The sequence below is a fragment of the Oryctolagus cuniculus genome, chromosome 4 (genome assembly GCF_051225735.1).
Source record: "Oryctolagus cuniculus isolate XC-2025 breed Fujian yellow rabbit chromosome 4, ASM5122573v1, whole genome shotgun sequence".
Taxonomy (NCBI): Eukaryota; Metazoa; Chordata; class Mammalia; order Lagomorpha; family Leporidae; genus Oryctolagus; species Oryctolagus cuniculus.
In genome coordinates, this window is record NC_142870.1 from 93028785 (window position 1) to 93051443 (window position 22659).

General features: G+C 46.7%; 1 protein-coding gene and 1 long non-coding RNA gene across 2 annotated transcripts in view; both read right to left on the bottom strand.

Annotated features, from left to right (window-relative positions):
• The window catches only part of KLHL6 (kelch like family member 6), a 63718-nt gene extending 56701 nt beyond the window's left edge, over window positions 1–7017 (bottom strand). Inside the window, exon 1 of the mRNA XM_002716495.6 lies at window positions 6521–7017. Coding sequence (XP_002716541.4) covers window positions 6521–6810 — 290 coding nt within the window. The 5' untranslated portion in view covers window positions 6811–7017. The remainder of the gene's footprint in view (window positions 1–6520) is intronic.
• A 1352-nt stretch (window positions 7018–8369) lies between these two features.
• LOC138849452 (uncharacterized) overlaps window positions 8370–22659 on the bottom strand; it is a 90449-nt gene continuing 76159 nt past the window's right edge. Inside the window, exons 3-4 of the long non-coding RNA XR_016233191.1 lie at window positions 9120–9243; window positions 8370–8500 (exon numbers count right to left, since the gene is read on the bottom strand). This is a non-coding gene — a long non-coding RNA (uncharacterized LOC138849452). The remainder of the gene's footprint in view (window positions 8501–9119; window positions 9244–22659) is intronic.

The following is a 22659-nucleotide window of genomic DNA, read 5'->3' on the forward strand; positions in this document are numbered from 1 at the left end:
AAAGGCACAAAGAGCAAGACCTTGAAATACTGACGTGGGAATTCCCAGCAAAAGAAGGAGCTGACTCTTCAGTGAGCCCATAGCAGAGCCCTCACCCACCGCAGCCTGGCACTGATTTAACCTCTTAGTGCTTTAATCCTAAGTATGAACAGATTCCCCACCAGAGATTTGAGTATAGCTTCTAAAATAAAAAAAAAAAACGAGACTAAAACTAACAGAAACAGAAACACCGAGGGAATAGAGTGCCAGGACCAATAGAAATGTTTTCAAAAATACAAACCTCCAAGCGAATAAGTGAAAATATGATCCATATGAAGAACGAACAGGGTAATACCAAAAGGAACATTCCTAAAACAAAGAGAGCTCTTGGAAAGTAAAACTGAGAACCTATAAGTTAGAAGATAACACTGAGAAAAATCTTTTCAGAAAGTCAAGCAAATAGCTAAGATGATGAATAATATGAGAGGCAGAATGAGAAAACCAGAGGATGGTTCTAACAGGCCACATCCGCTGAAGAGGTGAATCAGAAATAGAGAACAAAGAAAAGAGGGAGCATACAATTACCCGAGAAATAATATGAGAAAATGTCTTAAAACTAGAGGTTGCAAGGGACTGGCGTGTGGTGCAGCAGGTTAGACTACACAGCTTGCAATGACAGCATCTCATGTCTAAGTGCCAGTCCAAGTCCTAGCTGCTCTGCTTCCAGTTCAGCTCCCTGTTAATGGCCTGGGAAAGCAGCAGAAGATGGCCCAAGTGCTTGGGTCCCTGCCACCCCTGTAGGAGACCCAAATACAGTTCCAGGCTCCTGGCTTCGGCCTGGTCCAGCCCCAGCTGTTGTGGCCATTTGCAAAGTGAAATAGTAGAGAGAAAAATCTCTCTCTCTCTTTCTCTCTCTCTCTCTGTCTCTCTCTCCTCATCTCCTCTCCTCTCTCCTTCACTCTGTTGTTAAAATAAAATCTTAAAAAATAAGAACTAGAGTGTGCGAATCTCCAGATCAAAAGTATCCATCAAATATACAGCACAATGGAGTAAAACACACAGAGATGTACACACAGCCAAGGCACATCATTGTGAAACATCAAAATACTGAAAGAAAGTCCTAAATATTTCTCAAGAGAAAAAACAGATCCTAGATTCCAAAGGGTCAGAAAGAATGACATCTGACTTCTTTCCAGCAACATGGGAATTTATAAGACAATGGAGCCATGATCTCAGAATCCTGAAGGAAAATTATTTTCAGGAATTCCACACCTGGGGCTGGCACTGTGACACAGCAGATAAAGCTGCTGCCTGCAGTGCTGGCATCCTATATGGGCACCAGTTCAAATCCTGACTGCGGGGGCTGGAGCCGTGGCTCACTTGGTTAATCCTCCACCTGCAGCTTAGGCATACCATATGGGTGCCGGGTTCTAGTCCCGGTTGCTCCTCTTCCAGTCCAGCTCTCTGCTGTGGCCCAGGAGGGCAGTGGAGGATGGCCCAAGTGCTTGGGCTCCTGCACCCGCCTGGGAGACCAGGAGGAAGCACCTGGCTCCTGGCTTCAGATTGGTGCATCGCCGACTGTGGCGGCCATTTGAGGAGTGAACCAAGAGAAGGAAGACCTTTCTCTCTGTCTCTCTCTCTCACTGTCTACAACTCTACCTGTCAAAAAAAATCCTGGCTGCTTACACTTCCAATCCAGCTCTCTGCTATGGCCTGGGAGAGCAGTAGAAGATGGCCCAAGTGCTTGGGCCCCTGTACCAGTGTGGGAGACCTAGAAGAAGCTCCTGGCTCCTGGCTTCAGATCAGCCCAGCTCCGGCCATTGTGCCCATTTGGAAAGTGAACCAGCGGGTGAAAGACCTCTCTCTCTGCCTCTGCCTCTGCAACTCTATAACTCTGCCTTTCAAATAACTACTAAATAAATCTTAAAAAAGAAATCCACACCTAAGTACTGGTTTCACACTACTGCTATAACTGCTGCTATAACAAATTACCACAAACTCTGTGGTTTAAAACCAAGTCAGGAGTACAAAACAGACTTCACAGGTTCAAAGCCAGGGAATGAATCGCAGAGTTGTGCTCCCTGCAACAGTTCTAGAAGAGAATCTGCCTCCTTTTCTGGTTTCTAGGGCTGTCTACACTCGACTCACAACACCTTCCTCTGTCTTCAAAGCATATCCAACAGCTGCTCCTCTCTCTCTCATTTGGAAATTTCAACAGCCCTCTAATAAGGGCCTTTGTGACTACACTGGGCCCAGCCAATCTAGGGCGATCGCCCCATCTCAATACTCTTAACATAGTCACTTCTGCAAAGTACCTACTGTAGGAACCCTAGAGGTTCCAGGGATGCGACAAGGACAACTCTGGGGAGCTGTTATTCAGCCCCAATAAAGACATTTTCAAGTATGTAAGGCCTCAAGAATTTACTTCTCCTGCACCCTTTCTTAGGAAGGATGTGCTCTCTCAAAGTGAGAAGGAAACCAAGGCACAGTAATGGAGGAGGTGAAGGAAAAAGTGTCTGTTGGATGTGGGAGTGTGTCAAGGGGAATTCCTGGATGGGCTGCAAGCTCAGAAAACACGTACTGGGTGACAGAAGTGAGGAAGACTCTGGGGAAATGGAATCGGTCCATTCTTTGATGCTTTAGACCACATGAAAAATTGTTACGAATAAAAGACATTGAGAAACTAAGCAGGTAGAAAAGGGAATGAATTATTAAACTTCAGAAAGATAAAAAGGCCCACAAGACAGGAAATGTAATCATGTACAAAGTTGGCTCAACAGGAAGCAATCCTTTCACGAACAAAATAAGGTAAATTCTTAATTGACTCAGCCAAAACTTGTGATAACATTCTGTTGACAGATTATGGGGAAAGAAGTATATGGTCAGGAATTAGTGCTAAATCCTTATCTGAAACCAATTCATGATGTCTAACATTGAGAAATCAATGTTAAGTGTATGTTGTAGAAATATAGAGACAATGCTAGAAGAAAAAACCAGAAGTCAAAAATAGTAGCTTCTGGTGAGCAAGACTAAAAGGCAGAAGAGGTGAAGAGCAATTTTTGACTTTCTTTGTAATTCTTTAAAGACTATTTGACTCTATTTACTATATGCATGTCTTCATTTATAAAAATAAACATTAATTTTAAAAATTGGGGCTGGCATTGTGGCATAATCCCTGGTTCGAGACCTGGCTGCTCCAATTCCAATCCAGCTTCCCGCTACGGCCTGGGAAAGCAGTAGAAGGTGGCCCAAGTGCTTGGGCCCCTGCACCCGCGTGGGAGACCCAAAAGAAGCTCTTGGCTCCTGGCTTCAGACTGGCATAGCTCTAGCTGTTGCAGCCAGTTGGGGAGTGAGCCAGTGGATGGAAGATCTCTCTCTCTCTGCCTCTCTCTCTCTGCCTCTACTCTCTCGGTGTGACTCTGACTTTCAAATAAAATAAATCAAAAAAAATATATTGGTAAAATGCATCAGGCAGGCAGTGGGGAATGCAGAGTGATTTAAGCTGTTCTCTCAAGCAGAAGCCGGTGCTATCCACTGGGAATGGAGATGCACTGGAGCCAGTGTAGCCTCTCCCGGAAGTGCATCCCAAGGTACTCTCCCATGCATATGGAAAGAGACAGTTTCGAGGTTACTCTTTAGCAGATCATTTAGAAACATCCAAATGACTGTGGGTGCAGGTTGGTTAAATACACTGGAGCCAGTCACATGGTAGAAAGCAATTATTTGTCAATGAATAAAGGGGGGAAAAAAACCTACATAATTTTCCCACCAGTTCCCAGGCTCTTCAAAGCACAGAGGGCTGTGTCTGAAAGTTCCCAGAGGAATTTGCTTCCCAGCCTCCTTAGAAAGGAAGCAAGAGAGAGGCAGTGAGGCTGTGACCCTTGGACTTTGGCTCCTCATCTGTAAGATGGGGCTACATGTTGGCCGGCGCCACAGCTCACTAGGCTAATCCTCCACCTTGCTGCGCCGGCACACTGGGTTCTAGTCCTGGTCGGGGCTCCGGATTCTGTCCCGGTTGCCCCTCTTCCAGGCCAGCTCTCTGCTGTGGCCAGGGAGTGCAGTGGAGGATGGCCCAAGTCCTTGGGCCCTGCACCCCATGGGAGACCAGGATAAGTACCTGGCTCCTGCCTTCGGATCAGCGCGGTGCGCCAGCTGCAGCGCGCCGGCCGCGGCGGCCATTGGAGGGTGAACCAACGGCAAAAGGAAGACTTTTCTCTCTGTCTCTCTCACTGTCCACTCTGCCTGTCCAAAAAAAAAAAAAAAAAAAAAGATGGGGCTACAGGCTACAATCCCCCACCTTGTAGGGTGGTTGTGAGGTTTACATGGGTGAGCATATGAGTGTGTGACACAGGTGGCACAGGGCCTGGCCCACGGTGAGTGCTCAGCAAACAGAAGCAGCACCGGAAAAAAGAATCTTGTCTCCAGAACTGTTTCATTAGAGAAGGAAAGTCACGTGGGAAATCTCAAGAGAAGAATCAAAAGCTACTGCTCGAAAAAGAAAAGAAGGAAAAGAATTTCCTCCCTGGCCAGGCAGCTTTGGGAGAGACTGTACCATCCATAGGCAGACACGTACAATCCCGCGTGCTTCCAGCTTCTCATCGCCGCCTGAGTATCCAGCGCCCAAATGCCTTCTATCACTCGAGGGCACACAGTAGCAGCATTCTTGCCTGGAGCCGGTCATCTCACTCACAAAATTGCTAACCAGATGCATGTTATATGACAGCCGTTCTCCAGGGCTTCCAAACAGAAAGAACAAACCTAAAAGTGAATGCCCAGGACACTGAGCTAAACTGACTTTCATTCACTCTTGAAATGGGCTGTGATCAATGGGAAAGCACACGATTGATAATGGTGGAACAGGGGCCGGCGCTGTGGCAATAGGCTAGGCCTCCGCCTGTGGCACGGGCATCCCATATGGGCGCCAGTTCATGTCCGGCTGCTCCTCTTCCAGTCCAGCTCCCTTCTATGACCTGAGAAAGCAGTAGAAGATGGCCCAAGTCCTTGGACCCCTGCACCAGCGTGGAAGACCGGGAAGAAGCTCCTGGGTCCTGGCTTCTGATCAGCTCAGCTCTGGCCGTTGGGGAGTAAACCAGCAGATGGAAAAACCTACCTCTCTGTCTCTGTCTCTGTCTCTATCTCTGTCTCCCTCTCTCTAACTCTACCTCTCTAATAAATAAATAATGGTGGAATGAGTATAGCATTTTACCTTTGTCAACCATTTTTTGGTGATGCTTACACTTTAGCTTTTATGGAATGAAACCCCAAACTTAGTGGCAGTTTCTATTTTTTTACATTTTTCTACAGTTAAAACAAGGATTTCTAGAATGTTTTCTAACTCTGCTCCCAGATATATAATGTAGTGTTTCCATTTCCCCATCTGTTAAAGGGGTGTCAGCCACCTGCAATGCGCTGTGGCAAAAATAAAATCAGATAACTGTGTCTGTCCAGCATGTGGCAGGAACTACTTCCCTCAAACTCAGATATCCCCTCGCCTCGACAACACAGGAACCCACAACCCTCGCTGACCCAGTTATCTGAATTCCAGAGAAGTGAAAAAAGAAAACACCTTCCATGTCAAAGGAGTCCATTTCCTTGGCCAGAATTCTAGCCTTAAGAAGAATGATAAAGGGTATTGAGTGTTCACTTCTGCAAAACGCTCGCTTCATCTGCATTACCCTGAGGACTGGTCCCCCTCGTGTCCACAGTGATCCAGCGAACCCAGATCCAGCCACATTCACCGGGTTCCTGATTCTCCCACGTTCCCACCCCAGGGATGTGCTAGTGGTAAACACTCAGTAAATGGATTTTTAGCAGAACTGAGCAGAATCAGGGGCAAAATTTCAACACAGATATATGGAGCATCTACGATGTGCCAGGAGCTATGTAAGACCCTTTTCACTCTCACATTTAATTATCACACAGACCTGGGAGGAAAGCATCACTGACCCCCTTTTAGGTGACAAAACAGAAAATTCAGTGCATTGTCAGGAAAGGGCAAAGTGAGACAGAAGCCCGGGCTCCTGCCTCCAGGTCTGCCCGTGTGAAACCGCCATTCTGTTGTAATGAGGGGCCTCTTGCATCTAAAGCACCTAAGGGCTCTTCCTGCCCCCCTCCCCAGCCCCTGCACACACACGGAGTCTCTGCTGTTCAGTGAGTCTCTTGATAATCCCAAAAGGGACCACATCCTTTTTCTCCACCTTTGTTGATCAGCACAGACAATACCATGTTTCCAGCACATTAGTCAGACCGAGGGGAGAAAAATCCCCATGACTTAAGTCATTTTCCATCCTTTGGAACAAGGACAGATACATAAAAGACTCGCCATAATATATAAACATTGCTTTTAAAGGATGGTAATCTCTTTCAAAGTGGCTTAAATCCTAAAATCCAAGATTCCATTATTTCCTTGCTTATACTGTAGCTAAGCAGACCTTAATAGATAATAAATGCAAGAAGCAACAAGTTAGATCAGGCTCTCACGTCCGCACAGACATTTCTCGCAACCTGCACCCAGTCTGACCCTGGTCCTAGGCATGCTGACCTGAAATAGTTGCTGGCAGCGGCAAGCACCACGCGGTGGCAGGAGAATTCCTGGATGTCCACACACAGGATGACATCCGTCAGAGCGTTTTCCACCCGGAGGGTCTCCAGGCCATTCTGAAGAATTAAGGAGAGTCCTGTGTCATCAAACTTAACCTTATCCCCATTTAAGACTTCCACCAAGTCTCCCCTCTTCTGAGAGGACTCATCCGCAGAAGGCGCCAAGGGCTCTTCTAAACTCTTCTCCACCGCGTTGTCGCTCATGGTCCAGGCGCCCGTTTGTCCTGCCATCAACACCAGACTGAAGGAGCACCCAAGCTTCAGGCAGGTCACAATGCAGAAGCTGGGCGGATTTCCTGTGCAGGGCCCTCCACTTATCACCAGCTGTCACACACACATAACAGGAAGTCTCGTACTTTCTCATCCTGTTACTACAAACGCCAGCAACTTCTATTCTTCTTCCTTCTGTGAATGATCCCGGGTTAGATATTACTTAGGGTGGGTGTGTGGGAGGGGCTCTGGGAGAGAAAGGGTGGCTTCTCAGAGTCTCCTGCCAACCCCGTGTGGTTATTTTGGTCCATCTCCCACCCCGTATCCGTGAACAGGAAGCCTCTGCTTCTGGTTAAGACATTTGTGCTCCTGGGGCTTCAACACACACATTGCTGAGGATGAGATGGGTGTGTAGCCTGCCGCAGTCCTCACTGCCTCCTTGCAGGAGTCTGAGAGCCCAAGATGAGCCCCTACCCTATCCCCTGGGAACCTTAGAAACCCCACCCCACCCCACCCCCTTGTCCCCAACTCATTTCTGTGGGCACTGCACAAATTCTATCTTCATCTTCCTCCCTGCTCAGGCGGAGGCAACACCAGAGCAAACATTAATGTTCCCCACCACCTCCTCTCCAAAAAATGTCTCCTGTTTCTTTTTTTTTTTTTTTTTTTTTTTTTTTTTTTTTTTTTTGACAGGCAGAGTGGACAGTGAGAGAGAGAGAGACAGAGAGAAAGGTCTTCCTTTGCCCTTGGTTCACCCTCCAATGGCCGCCGCGGCCGGTGCGCTGCGGCCGGCACACCGCGCTGATCCGATGGCAGGAGCCAGGTGCTTCTCCTGGTCTCCCATGGGGTGCAGGGCCCAAGCACTTGGGCCATTCTCCACTGCACTCCCTGGCCACAGCAGAGAGCTTGGCCTGGAAGAGGGGCAACCGGGACAGAATCCGGAGCCCCGACCGGGACTAGAACCCGGTGTGCCGGCGCCGCAAGGCGGAGGATTAGCCTAGTGAGCCGCGGCGCCGGCGTCTCCTGTTTCTAATATCCTTCTGGGGCAGAGAAGAAATGGTTTCCTAAAACTCCACCCTCAGGGTGTCTTCTCCTGGAGACCAGTTAGGGTAGATCAACATCCAACTGCCTCAGCAAGTCTCAAATTGGCCTGATCTGCCACAGCACCTCCTGACCACGCATGGTGGATGGACATATACATATACATAGACAAGCTCCTTGGTGGATCATGACCTCTGCTGGCCTCAGCTAGTTAGCAATAACTGTCATTTATAAAAATCCCACTATGTCCTGGGAGTTAATGTATTTTGATCTTTATGGTGACCAAATGGCTATACTCATTTTATGGCTAAGAGAACTGAAGCTGTGCTCAAATGAGTGGCAGGGCCCTATTATGCTGGGCTGTGAAGCCCTTTGTGTTCCCCACTATCATCAGGTACCTGGTGGGAATATCACTACAGCCCCAATTCTTGTGTTTCTCACAGAAGGAAAGTGCAGGGGTTGCCTCCCATGGCTGGACCAGTCCCTCAGGCCTCACCAAGTAGCCTCCCCTGTCACGTCTGCTCTCACTGGCCTCCTACCTGTTGGCAGTACCGCAGTCCTCCTGCTCAGAGAGTCCCAGATCTTTCCTCCGTTCCGGCTAGTGGTGATGGAGCCTTCCCCAGGAGTTTCGGTCTGTTCAGCTCTTCTCATCTTCCATGGATCTGTACTCCTAAAATCAGGGTCATTAATATTCCCCCCAAACTTGTTCTTTACTTAGATCTCTACCCATCAAGATGCTTTTTGGCTTCAATAACAGAATATCCCATCAGAAGCGGTTTGAACAATGGGAGTCTCATGTTATAAGAAACCAGAGATACGCAGTCCCAGGTCCCATTTAGTGTCTCAGTGATGTCGTTAAGGACACAGAATTGCTCCATTTTCCACCCCTAAAGTCACAAAATAGCTACCACAATACCAGACATTATGTGTTCACACAACCCCAGTTCAAAATCAGGAAGGGAAATTAGACAGGGCTTGTCTTTACCAGATATTTCTAAAATCTCCATCAGATGTTCTCTTTGGTTACTTGGCCACCTCAGATCAATCACTGAGACTTATAACTAGATTACCATAATTGACTTTGGGCAGACAGGATTCATAGTCCTGAGACTAGATCTCCTTTCCCAAGATCAAGGAATAGCCATCTGATAGATGAGTAAAAATAGATTCTATCAGCACAGAAGAAGGGGAGGACTGTTGCTCAGTTATTCTCCTGTACCTGCCACGAGGGTGTACACAACCCGAACTCTCCCCTCAGGTCCCGATTGGGAGGAACTCCATAGTACTACCTCCAGGACTCCAACTACATCATCCAGTCTAGATGAGGGCAACATAAAACGCAGCCCTTCTCACAGCATCTTGCTTCCCACAAGGTCTCAAATTAGAAACAACACTGGCCATACTCAGCTCCACCTGCCCAAAAGAAAACAAAACCAAGAATAAAACCCAATGCTCCAGCATGAACAATTCTGCTCATCAAATTCCCATATTAATTTTCACATACCTGCCAAGCCCACTGGCCCACTGCTCCAGCCAGAGCATGTAGTTCTTAACTTCTCCCATTCTACATTTTCCCAGGTAAACACCACAAAGCTATGCCCAAGTTGTGATAATACCTATGATTAGATTTTACTACAAAGGTAAAAATAATCTATCAGTTTGGCATCTATGTCAACTTGGATGTGCTCTGAGTTCAACATGAACTGGTCAACATTCTTTATAGGTACAAGAAAGCTAACACTCCTCTGTAGAAGTTTTCTTTTCCCTAGCAGGCAACAAAATGCACAGCCATTGGCAAAAGCTTTACTATTGAGAGAATTATCTAATTGCGTCTTGCTAGGCTAGTGATGCCTGTAAAAGTAGATTTTGTTCCTATGGTGGAGGGGGTGGCTGCACCCAAGGAAAAGTCTCTACCTTAAGATCACAGATTTCACCTTCTGACCCCAGTTGGATGTCTTCTCTAACACAAATTATAGTGCTAAAACAAGTCTGAAGTCAGCTATAGACAAAGAGCCAGTGTCCTCCCATGTTAATTTATCGCTCCTAAAACTATCATTTATTGACCCCAACTATGTTCCAGAACCTATGATAGGCACTCTATGAACTTTAATGTGCTTTATCTTTCCACTAATCCAGCACAGTTCAGTGCTCTAATCTCTATTTTAGAGAATGAAAATAGACAAGGGCACATAATTGTAGCACTCGTCCTGAGCTATGCAACCAAGCTGGCTCACCAGAGGTAATGGAGAGTTAATGCCCCCAAGAGTGACGTTCAAACAAGGACCAGGGCTTGATAAATAAATATGCTAGCTTCAAATACACACACACACATGCACACACACACATACACACACGCTTCATTGTCCTTGGTGGAACAATACTGAAATGTATTCTACACTGTCTCTCCGAGGATCCCCATAGTACTGACATCTAATTGCCCATAGCAGTAATTCACTCACACTCTAAGGGCTTCCCTTTATCACATCCCACTTCTCCACCTCAACATGTGCTTCCCAAATAAACTACTTGCACCCAGTCTTTGTCTTAAAATCCACTTTGGGATGAAGCCAAATTAGACAAATAGTGACTGAGTGACAGAACCAAGATTTGAAGTCAGGTCTGGCTAACTCTGAAGCCCATGTCTTCCACTTTCTGCTGTTCTCTGACATTCCCAGTGGAATCCCAGTCCTAAGGAAAGGCAGTCTCAGACAGACTGTAGTGCAACCGTGACCGTGATTCTTCATAATCAGAGGATTCAGTCTTCCAGTCCTCTCTGACTGACAGTCTTCCTCAGCTTCTTCCGGGTCTCCGACATGGGTGCAGGGGCCCAATCCCAGGCTGCTCTGGCTCCTGCTCTCTGCTCATGCATCCTGATGCTCAATGGCCTAACTCATCATCGACAATAAAGGCTTTACACAGCCCTTGTAGAACAGAGACATACATATTACAATGGCATCAAAACTTCACAAGTTACCCTTACAATGTCTCTGGACCTATCCCTCCACATTTTCCAGGGCCATGCTATCTTGAATATTATCAGTGCTTTCAACTTTATCACCATTACCATTGCCTCCATTGCTCTTCTAGAGAATTAAAGGATCCTTTTTCCTTTGTTTATATTAATAGAAAGTTCAAAATGTATCATATCAACACCTTCTCTTTCTTGCTTCTTGGAATCTTTGGGTTGCTATGTTTTCATGCCCTCATTCAGAGGCTGCCACCATATATAGAATTAGCACACTGTATGGGGCCTCTGCAAAATTATCCAGGAGCCAACACAAGTCATCTATTCCTCTACACACAAAGATCCTCCTGATTCACAGTTTGTGAATATGAGAGCAGCAAACCTTCACTTCTGCAAGATTTATAAAGCAATTCAGTAAAGTGACTTGATACAATATAAAAAATTGAGTCCAGTGTTGTGGTGTAGCAGGTAAAGCCACTGCCTGCAATGCCAATATCCTATATGGGAACCGGTTTGTGTCCTAGTTGATTCCCTTCCAATCCAGCTCCCTGCTAATGACCTGGAATAGCAGTGGCAGATGGCCAAAGTGCTTGGGCCCCTGCACCAGCATGGGAAACCCAAAAGAAGCTCCTGGCTCCTGACTTCAGTCTGGTCTAGCCCTGGCCATTGCAGTCATTTGAGAAGTGAACCAGCAATGGAAGATTCTCTCTCTCTCTCTCTCTCTCTCTCTCTCTCTCTCTGTGACTGCCTTTCAAATAAATAAATCTTTAACCAAAAAAAAAATTATTTCCCAGCATAATTGGAATAGCCACTTTAAAGTACAATGGAAAAATAATGCCATTCACAATGGTAATTGCTATCATTTGGATTTAGTTTGTCCCCCAAGGTTTCATGCATTGGATGCTTGGTTCTCAGTGTGGGGGCGGGGACTTTAAGAGGTGGTGGCCAGTGGTTGACTGGAGGCATGCCCCATGAAGCAGCTGAGGGATCCCAGTCTGAGTGGCTTCCTGTTTGGAGAGGTGATTTCCTCCTCCCACACACATTCCCACCATCAGGACACCATCCACCATGAGGTCCTCACCAGAGCCAAGCTGCTGCCACGGCCATGCTGTTGAACCCCAAGGGCTAAATAAATCTTTCTTTTTAAAATTTTTTTAAAAGATTTATTTATTGGCCGGCGCCGTGGCTCAATAGGCTAATCCTCCACCTTGCGGCGCCGGCACACCGGGTTCTAGTCCCGGTCAGGGCGCCGGATTCTGTCCCGGTTGCCCCTCTTCCAGGCCAGCTCTCTGCTATGGCCAGGGAGTGCAGTGGAGGATGGCCCAGGTGCTTGGGCCCTGCACCCCATGGGAGACCAGGAAAAGCACCTGGATCCTGGCTCCTGCCATCGGATCAGCACGGTGCGCCGGCTGCAGCGGCGGCCATTGGAGGGTGAACCAACGGCAAAGGAAGACCTTTCTCTCTCTGTCTCTCTCTCTCACTGTCCACTCTGCCTGTCAAAAAAAAAAAAAATAAAATTAAAAAAAAAAAAAAAGATTTATTTATTTATTCGAAAGTCAGAGTTACAGAGAGAGGAGAGGCAGAGAGAGAGTGATAGAGGTCTTCCATCCAATGGTTCACTCCCCAGATGGCCACAAGGGCCGGAGCTGTGCCGATCCAAAGCCAGGAGCTTCTTCCGGGTCTCTCACGCAGGTGCAGGGGCCCAAGCACTTGGACCATCTTCTACTGCATTCCTAGGCCATAGCAGAGAGCTGGATTGTAAGTGGAGCAGCTGGGTCTCTAAGTGGTGCCCATATGGGATGCCAGCACCTCAGGCCAGGGCATTAACCTACTGTGCGCAGCGCTGGTCTCATAAATCTTTCTTTATAACAGTATCCCGCCTTGGGTATCTTGTTATAGTAATGAAAAATGGACTACTGAAGTAATAAAGCATGTAAATGACTAGGGATAACAGACATAAAAAAATTACAAAATTTATTATGAGATTTAAAGGAAAACCTGAATAAATTAACTAAATATTGGGAAAAAAAGATCAATTCTCAATTCTTTCCAAATTGATTTAAGGTATATTTTACTCTATGGAATACTACTAGCCACAAAAAAGAAAGAAATCCTGCCTTTTGCAACAAAATGGATGCAACTGGAAACCATTATGTTTAGTGAAATAAGTCCCAAAAAGACAAATATCATATGTTTTCCCTGATTTGTGCTAATTAATATACATAGCATAAAAAAGTAATGTGGCCGGCGCTGCGGCTCACTAGGCTAATCCTTCGCCTGCGGCGCCGGCACACCGGGTTCTAGTCCAGGTTGGGGCGCCGGATTCTGTCCCGGTTGCCCCTCTTCCAGGCCAGCTCTCTGCTGTGGCCAGGGAGTGCAGTGGAGGATGGCCCAAGTGCTTGGGCCCTGCGCCCCATGGGAGACCAGGAGAAGCACCTGGCTCCTGCCTTCGGATCAGCGCAGTGCGCCGGCCACAGCGCACCGGCCGCGGCGGCCATTGGAGGGTGAACCAACGGCAAAGGAAGACCTTTCTCTCTGTCTCTCTCTCTCACTGTCCATTCTGCCTGTCAAAAAAAAAAAAAGTAATATATATGAGTGAAATTGACATTCTGTTTTTAGCCCTTATCTATACTCCTGAGGAACAGTGGTTTCCTTATTTACTACTTGCTGAATTCTTTATTGGGTGGATTATATATATATATATAAGTATATATATATTATTCTTTATTTGGTGTGATTATAAAATAAACTGAAAGTATGTCATTGTAAAAATTAAAAGAAAAAAAAGGAAGGAAGATGGGAGATGGGATAGGAAGGATAATTATGCTCTTAAATTTGTATTTATGAAATACATGAACTTTGTTCACCTTATATAAATTTAAAAATTTAAAAATAAAAAAGGCTTTTTAAACATTTTAGATGAAAAAAATGACAAGAAACTTTGAAATTTAGGCTAAAGATAAATGAACAATAACAGGATAGCCTCAAAGCAAAACCATATAAAGGTATAAATTCAGGTCTAAACTTTGAAGTAGATCCAGAGACTTTCTTCTTTAGAAATAACAAGGTTAAGGACCAGTGCTGTGGAGTAGTGAGTAAAGCTGCTGCCTGTGATGCCGGCATCTCATCTGGGCACTGATTCTTTTCCCAGCTGCTCTGCTTCCAATCCAGCTCCCTGTTAATGGCCTAAGAGAAGTACTGGAAGATGGTCCAGGTACTTGGGCCCCTGCTACTCTCATGGGATACCTGGAAGAGGTTCCTGGGTCATGGCTTCGGTCTGGTCCAGCACTGGCCATTGCAGCCATCTGGGGAGTGAACCAGTGGATGCAAGATTTCTCTCTCTCTCTCGCTCGCTCGCTCGCTCGCTCTCTCCCTGACTTTCAAATAGAATAAATAAATTTTGTTTCAAAATTTATTTTTAAAAAAAGAAATAAATTACAAGGTTAAGATAAGTGTAGGATGTTGCATTCAGAAGCCCCTACCTGAAGCACTACACCTGAGTTAAAAATTGAGACTGCTTTTGGGGCCGGTGCTGTGGCGTAGCAGGTGAAGATGCTGTCTGCAGTGCAGGCATTCCATGTGGGCACCAGTTCAGGTCCCAGCTGCTCCATTTTCCAATCCAGCTCCCTGCTGTGGCCTGGTAAAGCAGTGGAGGATGGCCCAGGTGCTTGGGACCCTGCACCTGCATGGGAGTCCCTGAGGCTCCTGGCTCCGAGCTTCAGATCAGCCCAGCTCTAGCTGTTGCAGCCATTCGGCCAGTGGATGGAACACCTCTCTCTCTCTCTCTCTCTCTCTCTCTCTCTCTGCCTCTGTAGCTCTGCCTTTCAAATGAATGAATAAATCTTTTAAAAAAATTGAGACTACTTTTGTGTGTCAAAGTAATTAAGATCCTCCAGAAAGGTACAGGATGTCTTATTCTTACTTACTTTCAAACAGCAAACTCTGATCATCTATGATTTTTAGAAAACAATGTGTCTCAGTGAGCAAGAATGCAGTAGTCACTTACTTAAGGGTATCTATGACACTTTATAGTTGCCAGGAGTCCCTTGAAGAATTAATGTCTCCTTTTAACATTGCATCCATGTCTATCTTCCCAGTCTTATGACTGAGAAGGAAGACTGTTGCTCTCTTGATCTGAGCTAATTTTTCCTTTCTCAGTTCTTTGGAGGCTGATAGTCATTAATTTAAATTGAGACCCGGCATGGTGGCCAACATCAGCTCTCAGAAGTCAGTCATATGCTGATCCAGGTCCAAGAGAACCATGGAAGAACTAGTTGATGTGACTGAACCTATCACCAGGCTTAAGTGTCAAGGTGCACCCAGAGATGAAGTCAGGTGAATGAAGAACGAGGTAAGACAACAGGAAGAGTAAAGGGAATGAGACAAGGACTAGGATCTTTGCAAACACAGAGCTGGGCTTCAAGACTCCGTTGTCGGCCCAGAGTTTGTGTACGAGGGCCTCACTGAAAGGTGTGGTCAACATGGATACCATGCCACACCCTAGTCACAGCTCTTGTGATCTTTCTGCCTATGACATAGATCTCAAATGCTTCACCCTGGTCACTCACCTCTGCTCTGGATATTTTTTTTTTTTGGATATTTTAATAATCTAAATCTCTATTCAAAGTTCCATGCCATTAGAGTCTTAATATTGATGGACTGGATCTTTTATTAATATTAAATGTTCTATGGGAGACCAGGAAAAGCTCCTGGCTCCTGCCATCGGATCAGCGCGGTGCGCCGGCCGCAGTGCGCCGGCCGCGGCGGCCATGGAGGGTGAACCAACGGCAAAGGAAGACCTTTCTCTCTGTCTCTCTCTCTCTCTCACTGTCCACTCTGCCTGTCCAAAAAATAAAATAAATAAATAAATAAATATTAAATGTTCTTCTTTTTTTTTTTTGACAGGCAGAGTGGACAGTGAGAGAGAGAGAGACAGAGAGAAAGGTCTTCCTTTGCCGTTGGTTCACCCTCCAATGGCCGCCGCGGCCGGCGCACTGCGGCCGGCGCACCGCGCTGATCCGATGGCAGGAGCCAGGAGCTTTTCCTGGTCTCCCATGGGGTGCAGGACCCAAGCACTTGGGCCATCCTCCACTGCACTCCCTGGCCACAGCAGAGAGCTGGCCTGGAAGGGGGGCAACCGGGATAGAAGCCGGCGCCCCGACCGGGACTAGAACCCGGTGTGCTGGCGCTGCAGGCGAAGGATTAGCCTAGTGAGCCGCAGCGCCGGCCAAATGTTCTTCTTTAAAAAAAAAGATTTATTTGAAAGGTAGAGTTACAGAGAGGTAGAGGCAGAGAGAGAGATAGAGAAAGGTCTTCTATCCTCTGGTTCACTCCCCAAATGGCTGCAACAGCCAGAGCTGAGCCAATCCAAAGCCAGGAGCCAGGAGATTCTTCCAGGTCTCCCACGTGGGTATAGGGGTCCAAGCACTTGAGCCATCTTCTACTGCTTTCCCAGGCCACAGCAGAGAATTGGATTGGAAATGGAGCAGCTGGGATTGGAACAGGCCCCCATGTGGGATGCCAGCACTACAGGCAGCAGTTTTACCTGCTACCCCACAGTGCCGGCCCCTAAATATCCCTCTTTATCCTGTTAATCTTTTAAATATTTATTTATTTGAAAGTGAAAGAGAGAAAGAGGGAGTAGAGAAAGATAGAGAACAAGAGTGAATATTCTATCTGTTGATTCACTCCCCAAATGGCTACAACAACCAGGGCTGGGCCAGGCCAAAGCCAGGAGCCCTCTCACGTGATTGACAGGGACCCATGACTTGGACCATCTTCAGCTGCTTTCCTAGGCATAGTAGCAGAGAGTTAGATCAAAAGTGCTAGGACTTGAACCGCCACTCTGATACGAGATGCTGGTATTATAAGCAGTGGTTTAACTTGCTGTGCCACAACATTGGCCCTGTGTTAATTTTTTTTTTAAGACAGTCTTCTGATTTGTCTGAAATTCCTACTCCTGTTTTCTTTTTGTTTACTTTTCTTGATAGATCTTTGCCTATTCTTTTGTGTTCTGGGAAACAATTTTTTTAATGCTTCTGATGATTGCAATGATGTTTAGATAAATCATAAACAAATAGTTATATAATTATTATGGCACAAGGTCTAGACTTTGATTCTTCACTTCTGCTCTCCCTAGCTGGTGTTTCTAAGGCACATCATGACTTCAAATGCCACCTGTATGCTGACAGCTCCCACACTTGTTCACCAACCCTGATTTTTTCCTCTACTATAAGCTCATATGTCTAACTGCCTATGTAACATCTACACTTGAGGGCCTAACACTTAGGACATCCTCCAACTAATATATTCAACCCAAAGTCTTAAAAAACACACTGAAAATTTCACCAACCTAGGCTGGCGCAACAACTCAATAGGCTAATCCTCCATCTGCAGCGCCGGCACACTGGGTTCTAGTCCCAGTCGGGGCGCCAGATTCTGTCCCAGTTGCCCCTCTTCCAGGCCAGCTCTCTGCTATGGCCCGGGAGTACAGTGGAGGATGGCCCAAGTGCTTGGGCCCTGCACCCGCATGGGAGACCAGGAGAAGCACCTGGCTCCTGGCTTCGGATCAGCGCGGTGCGCCGGCCGCAGCACGCCAGCCGAGGTGGCCATTGGAGGGTGAACCAACGGCAAAGGAAGACCTTTCTCTCTCTCTCTCTCTCTCTCTCACTGGCCACTCTGCCTGTCAAAACAAAACAAAACAAAAACAAAAACAAACAAACAAAAAATTTCACCAACCTGGATTTTGGCTGGGGCACATGGAGGGCATTTGGGGTGATTGGTACAGTTTTCAACCTTAATGGTATTTCCAAGGGGGGATGTGCTTTATGGCAATTCACTAAACTATACATTTGTTTGTATTGTTTCCATATCTTGATTTTTTTTGACAGTGGAAAAAGGTAACAACGATAATAACAATAGGGGTTAAGACACCAGATAGGATGCCAGGTATCAAAACCCAGCCACTCCAATTCTGTCTGGCAGTTCCAGTGCAGTGGGCCACCCTGTGATAAGAAAAAGATAATAATAACAGAGGCTTTCAGAGTGGACATTTGGCCTCGTGGGTAAGAGGCCTGCAAACCACATTGAAATAAACTAGGTTCAATCCTTCACTCTGGCTCCCGACTCCAATGTCCTGTTAATGCAGACTCTGGGAGGCAGCAGTCATGGCTCAAAGTGTTGGGGTCCTGCCACCACGTGGAAGACTGGATTGAGTTCCTAGCTCTCAGCTTCAGGCTTCAGTCCAGCCCAGCCCTGACCCATTGCAGGTATTTGAGAACTGAGTCAGTAGCTGGGAGTGTGCTTTCTCTCTCTCATTCTCTCTCTCTCAATAAATAAGTAAATTTAAAATATAATAATAGTAATCAACATTCATTAAACACATCCAAGGGCTCTGCCACCTGCTGTCTCTGCTAAGGCTCACAATAACCCCTGGAAGTAGGCACTGTTGTCCTGACCTCAAACATGTGGAAACCAAGGCTAGTGGAGAGTAACGGCTTAGTGAAGTCAGGCAGGCACCAGTGCACTTCCTCTCTCCCCTCACTCAGGCCCTGGATCCTATAAGAGGTGGAGTTAAGCTTCAGACTCATGTGTTCACCCCACAGCCAGTGTTCCTGGCCTCTGTGGCACTTTCCCTTACTGCAGGTTCAAGCCACCTGCCTTTGAGGTACGTTTGCTCACTTTGCATAGATTCTCCACCTCTTTCCTGGGCTGGAGAAATACTACACTTTCCAGTTATAGAACAACACACAAATTTAGTACCACTTTTGCAAAAGTCAAACCAGAAGCATATGTATATCCTAGCTCAGGGTTTCCCAACCACAACACTACTAACATTCTGGACTGGATCATTGTTTGTCATGGGGGCTGCCCTGTGTATTGAAAAAGGAGCTTAGCAGCACCTTGGCCCCTACCCATTAGAGGCCAGTATTTCCCTTCCCCAGGTATTGTGAGACTGAAAATCACTCCAGAGACTGCCAGTTGTCCCTGCATGAAAATTCACCCCTGTTGAAAACCATTGAGATATCAAAAATGTGGAGTAGTGTCTATCTGTGGGAGTGGTAAGATCAATAATACTTCCAAGCACCAACATTCAGAGTTATAAACAGACAAGGAAGGTGTGGAGAAGTATACACCATTTGGTCCAATTGGAACACAAGGTGTGGGAGTAAGGATGGGGCTGTGAAAAGGGGTACAACTGTAAGAGATCAGGCCAGTGAAGGGACTGGGTCTCAGCATGCCTCAGAGTTAGCACCCCAAGCTTTCCAATTCAGTGGGTCTGGAGAGGGTCTGAGAATTTGCATTCCTAACAAGCTCCCAGGTGAAGCTGTTGATATTGGTGCCCAACCCATTCTTTGAGAAACACTGCTCTGTGTGGATCTTTTGTAGGCACTGTGAATGCTTAGCAAAAAGAAGAGAGACTCTGAAACAGGATCTGGAAGGCCTTCAGGTGGAAGAAGCCAGAAGGTGGCTCCATGACCAAATAAGAGGCAACGGGAAGCAGTTCCGAGTGAGCCTCTTGCAGCCCAGTACGAGCGATTCTCAAGTATTCAGTCACCCACACTGGCCTACACCTGTCTCAGACAAGACATCACAAAACAAAGTCAGGTGGTGAAGTGACTTGCCCCAAGTCACCCAGCTAGTTAGTAGCTGAAACAGGATTCCAGCTCAGAACGAAACACAAGCGGACCTTGCACATTTCTTGCTTATAAATGTGAAGTTCCTGGAAAATCCACCTATGCCGCAAAGCAGAGTAGCTTTGCTTACCATTCTATACCTCCTCCATTCCCTCAGGTTTGGGGTTCACTGTGGATTCCCAGTTCACAGGTGGAGTTCCCCCGCCTCTCCCACCTCCATCCTGCAGACACTGCTGGCCTGGTCTCTCCTTCCTGCCTGACTCAAGGCTGCCCAATCCTCCTAGGCTCCTGCCCATCAAACACCCAGCCCTAGGCCTCTTAGGTCAACTCCTCCTGCCAACCACATCTGTCATAACAATAACAAAAGATAAACCCTTTCCTATAAAACAATGATATTGGGGCCTCTCTCCCTCAGAAGCAGGAAGTGGGAAAGTTCCCTGAGGAGGAGCACAAGACTGACCGAAATGGGAAGTCCAGAAGCCAAACTCTAAGGGCAGAACTGAGTCCAGAGCTGACTGTTTCATCATCTACTCCGTCAGGCATTGTTTTTAAAAACTCTGTGTCCAGGCTGTATTTTCTGTTACAAATTTCACATACAGCCCACTTTCCACAGCATTATTATTCCTTTGGGTCAACATCATAAAAGTGTTGTCCTCTACAGGTTACAGTTGTCTTAACCTTTCTGGTCGGGGCCACCTACCCTGGTCCCTGGGCACCTGCCTGCAATGTGCTCTGCAGACCTGAGTTTATGGAAATCCAGGTGTGCCCAAGACTCCTACCAGGTGGCTATGAGCAACCTCTCCCAAAAGAAGGAGTCAAACTGTACAAGTGCCTCACTGAGGGCAGCTGTGAGCCCAACCAAGCCTTTGATGCAAGCTCTTTGGTGAGCCCCAGGGCCTAGGGAGTCACCTGATAGCAAAAGCCAAGACTGGCTGTCAGCAAACAGTGAAATCAGGAAAGTCTAGCCTTAATACATCAGTCCACGCCTGTATATCACCCCATCCCAAGAAACCCCATATTTCTGATTTTTTAAAAAAATTCATTTTGGGAATTGGCACTGTGACGCAGCAGGCAAAGCTACCACCTGCAGTGCTGGCATCCCCTATGGGCACCAGTTAGAGTCCTGGATGCTCTACTTCCCATCCAGCTCCCTGCTAATATGCCTGGGAAAGCAGTGGAAGATGATCCAAGTGTTTGGGCCCTTGCACCCCCATAGGAGACCTAGAAGAGGCTCCTGACTTCTGTCTGGCCCAACTCCATCTGCTGTGGCCATTTGAGGAGTGAACCAGCAAATGAGAGACTCCTCTCTCTCTCTCTCTCTCCCTCTCTCTCTCTCTCTCTCTCTGTAACTCTTTCAAATAAATAAATACATCTTTTTAAAAAAGAAAATTTCAGGAAAGAATCAAAATTACCAGTTGGTGTGTGGTGTGTGGAATGGACTCGTGCTTACTTGTGAGTCCCTTGCATGCGTGTTCAGTGACACAGTGCTGGTTGAAATTGGCCATGGCAGGAGTATTTACACCACAGAAACTGGAAATGCTACAAGTCAGGGCTTTTTGTTTCTGGAGAGCCAGTGATTAAACGGTCACCATCACACCACAGTTATCCCACTTCCCCTTCAGACTGCTCAGGTCCTGAGTCTCCTTGCATTTGGGCTTTCAGCTCCAATTAAGGCTCTACTGTTGGATTTCAGAGAAATGAAGCCTAACCCCTCTAAAGGTAGACTGATGGGGTCTCCATTCCCTCCACCCAGATGGACTTCGCTGGAACAGAAGCAGAACTGTTTGTGGATGCTCCTCTGTATGGACCACATGCTAACCATTGTGCCACCCTTCCTCCACACATCCCACGGTCACCCTCGCCTGCATGTACTCACGATAGAAGCCACATCTGCAGCTCAGTGTGGCACTTCCAGCTTCTACACCTTCCTGAAGGCAAATCCAGTTTTCTCATAAAGGGAATTTCTCAACACTAATTTTTGAACTATTTAAGCCCACATAGCCTCACACTCATTGTACCACTGTGGCATCATGTCCTGGTTTGCCTCTTTGCCAGGCTTGCTCAAGGTAGGAAGGGGACTGGTGGAAGCCCTTAGGAAACCAGTGTCCAAATTTGAAATAATCTTTTTTTTTTTTTTTTGACAGGCAGAGTTAGATAGTGTGAGAGAGAGAGAGACAGAGAGAAAGGTCTTCCTTTGCCGTTGGTTCACCCCCAAAATGGCTGTCACAGCCGGCGCACCACGCCAATCTGAAGCCAGGAGCCAGGTGCTTCCTCCTGGTCTCCCATGCAGGTGCAGGGCCCAAGCACTTGGGCCATCCTCCACTGCCTTCCTGGGCCACAGCAGAGAGCTGGACTGGAAGAGGGGCAACAGGGACAGAATCCGGCACCTCAATCGGGACTAGAACCCGGGGTGCCAGCACCGCAGGCAGAGGATTAGCCAAGTAAGCTGTGGCTCCGGCCCCAGATCTGAAATAATCTTAACACCTGGAAGAAATAGGAGGAGCAAGGCAAGACTTCAGGTCTGGTGAAACAGCAGCACCAGCCATGAGACCCAGAGGAGCAAGGACTAGAGATCAGAGAAGGTCAAAGCAAGGTCATTACTCAGGATTTACAGAAAGGATTTTAAAAATTAGATCAGGACCTCAGTTTGTTCACCTGTAAATTGGAAATAATAATAATATGCACCTCAATGTGTGGTGCAAAGGAGGAAATGAATTAACATATGTGAAGCCTTTAGAACAATGTCTGGCATATATTAAGCACTACGTCAACATTAGTTTTCATTATTCAAACCTTTCTGTGGAGGAGAAAGTGTGTGCATTTCACTCTAAATCTGGCTTCTGGCTTCAGCTCAAAAATTCCTTTGGTACAATGGCCTTTGTTAGTATCTACAGGCCATCCATTGTCCCCATGTTATCTTGGATCATTTCTAATTGGTCCTTGTAGAGGGGTCCAGAGACCACCACCTCCTGAGGGAAATAAACATTCCCATCACCCCACCCTGTGCGTCAGAAACATTATTCTAACCAGAGTCATAGCAATTCATAGAAGGATTTCTCCATCTGGGAAAATTCCCTGAAGTAACCCAAATTAGAGTGGCAATCTGAAAAATAGTATATTGTTGATACTATTACTGTAAGGCACACCAGTTCTGGGCTAACTGCTCCGTGAGCCTTATCTGTCTTCAGTCCTTTTATCCTGATAACTTGATAAAGTAGATTACTTTCT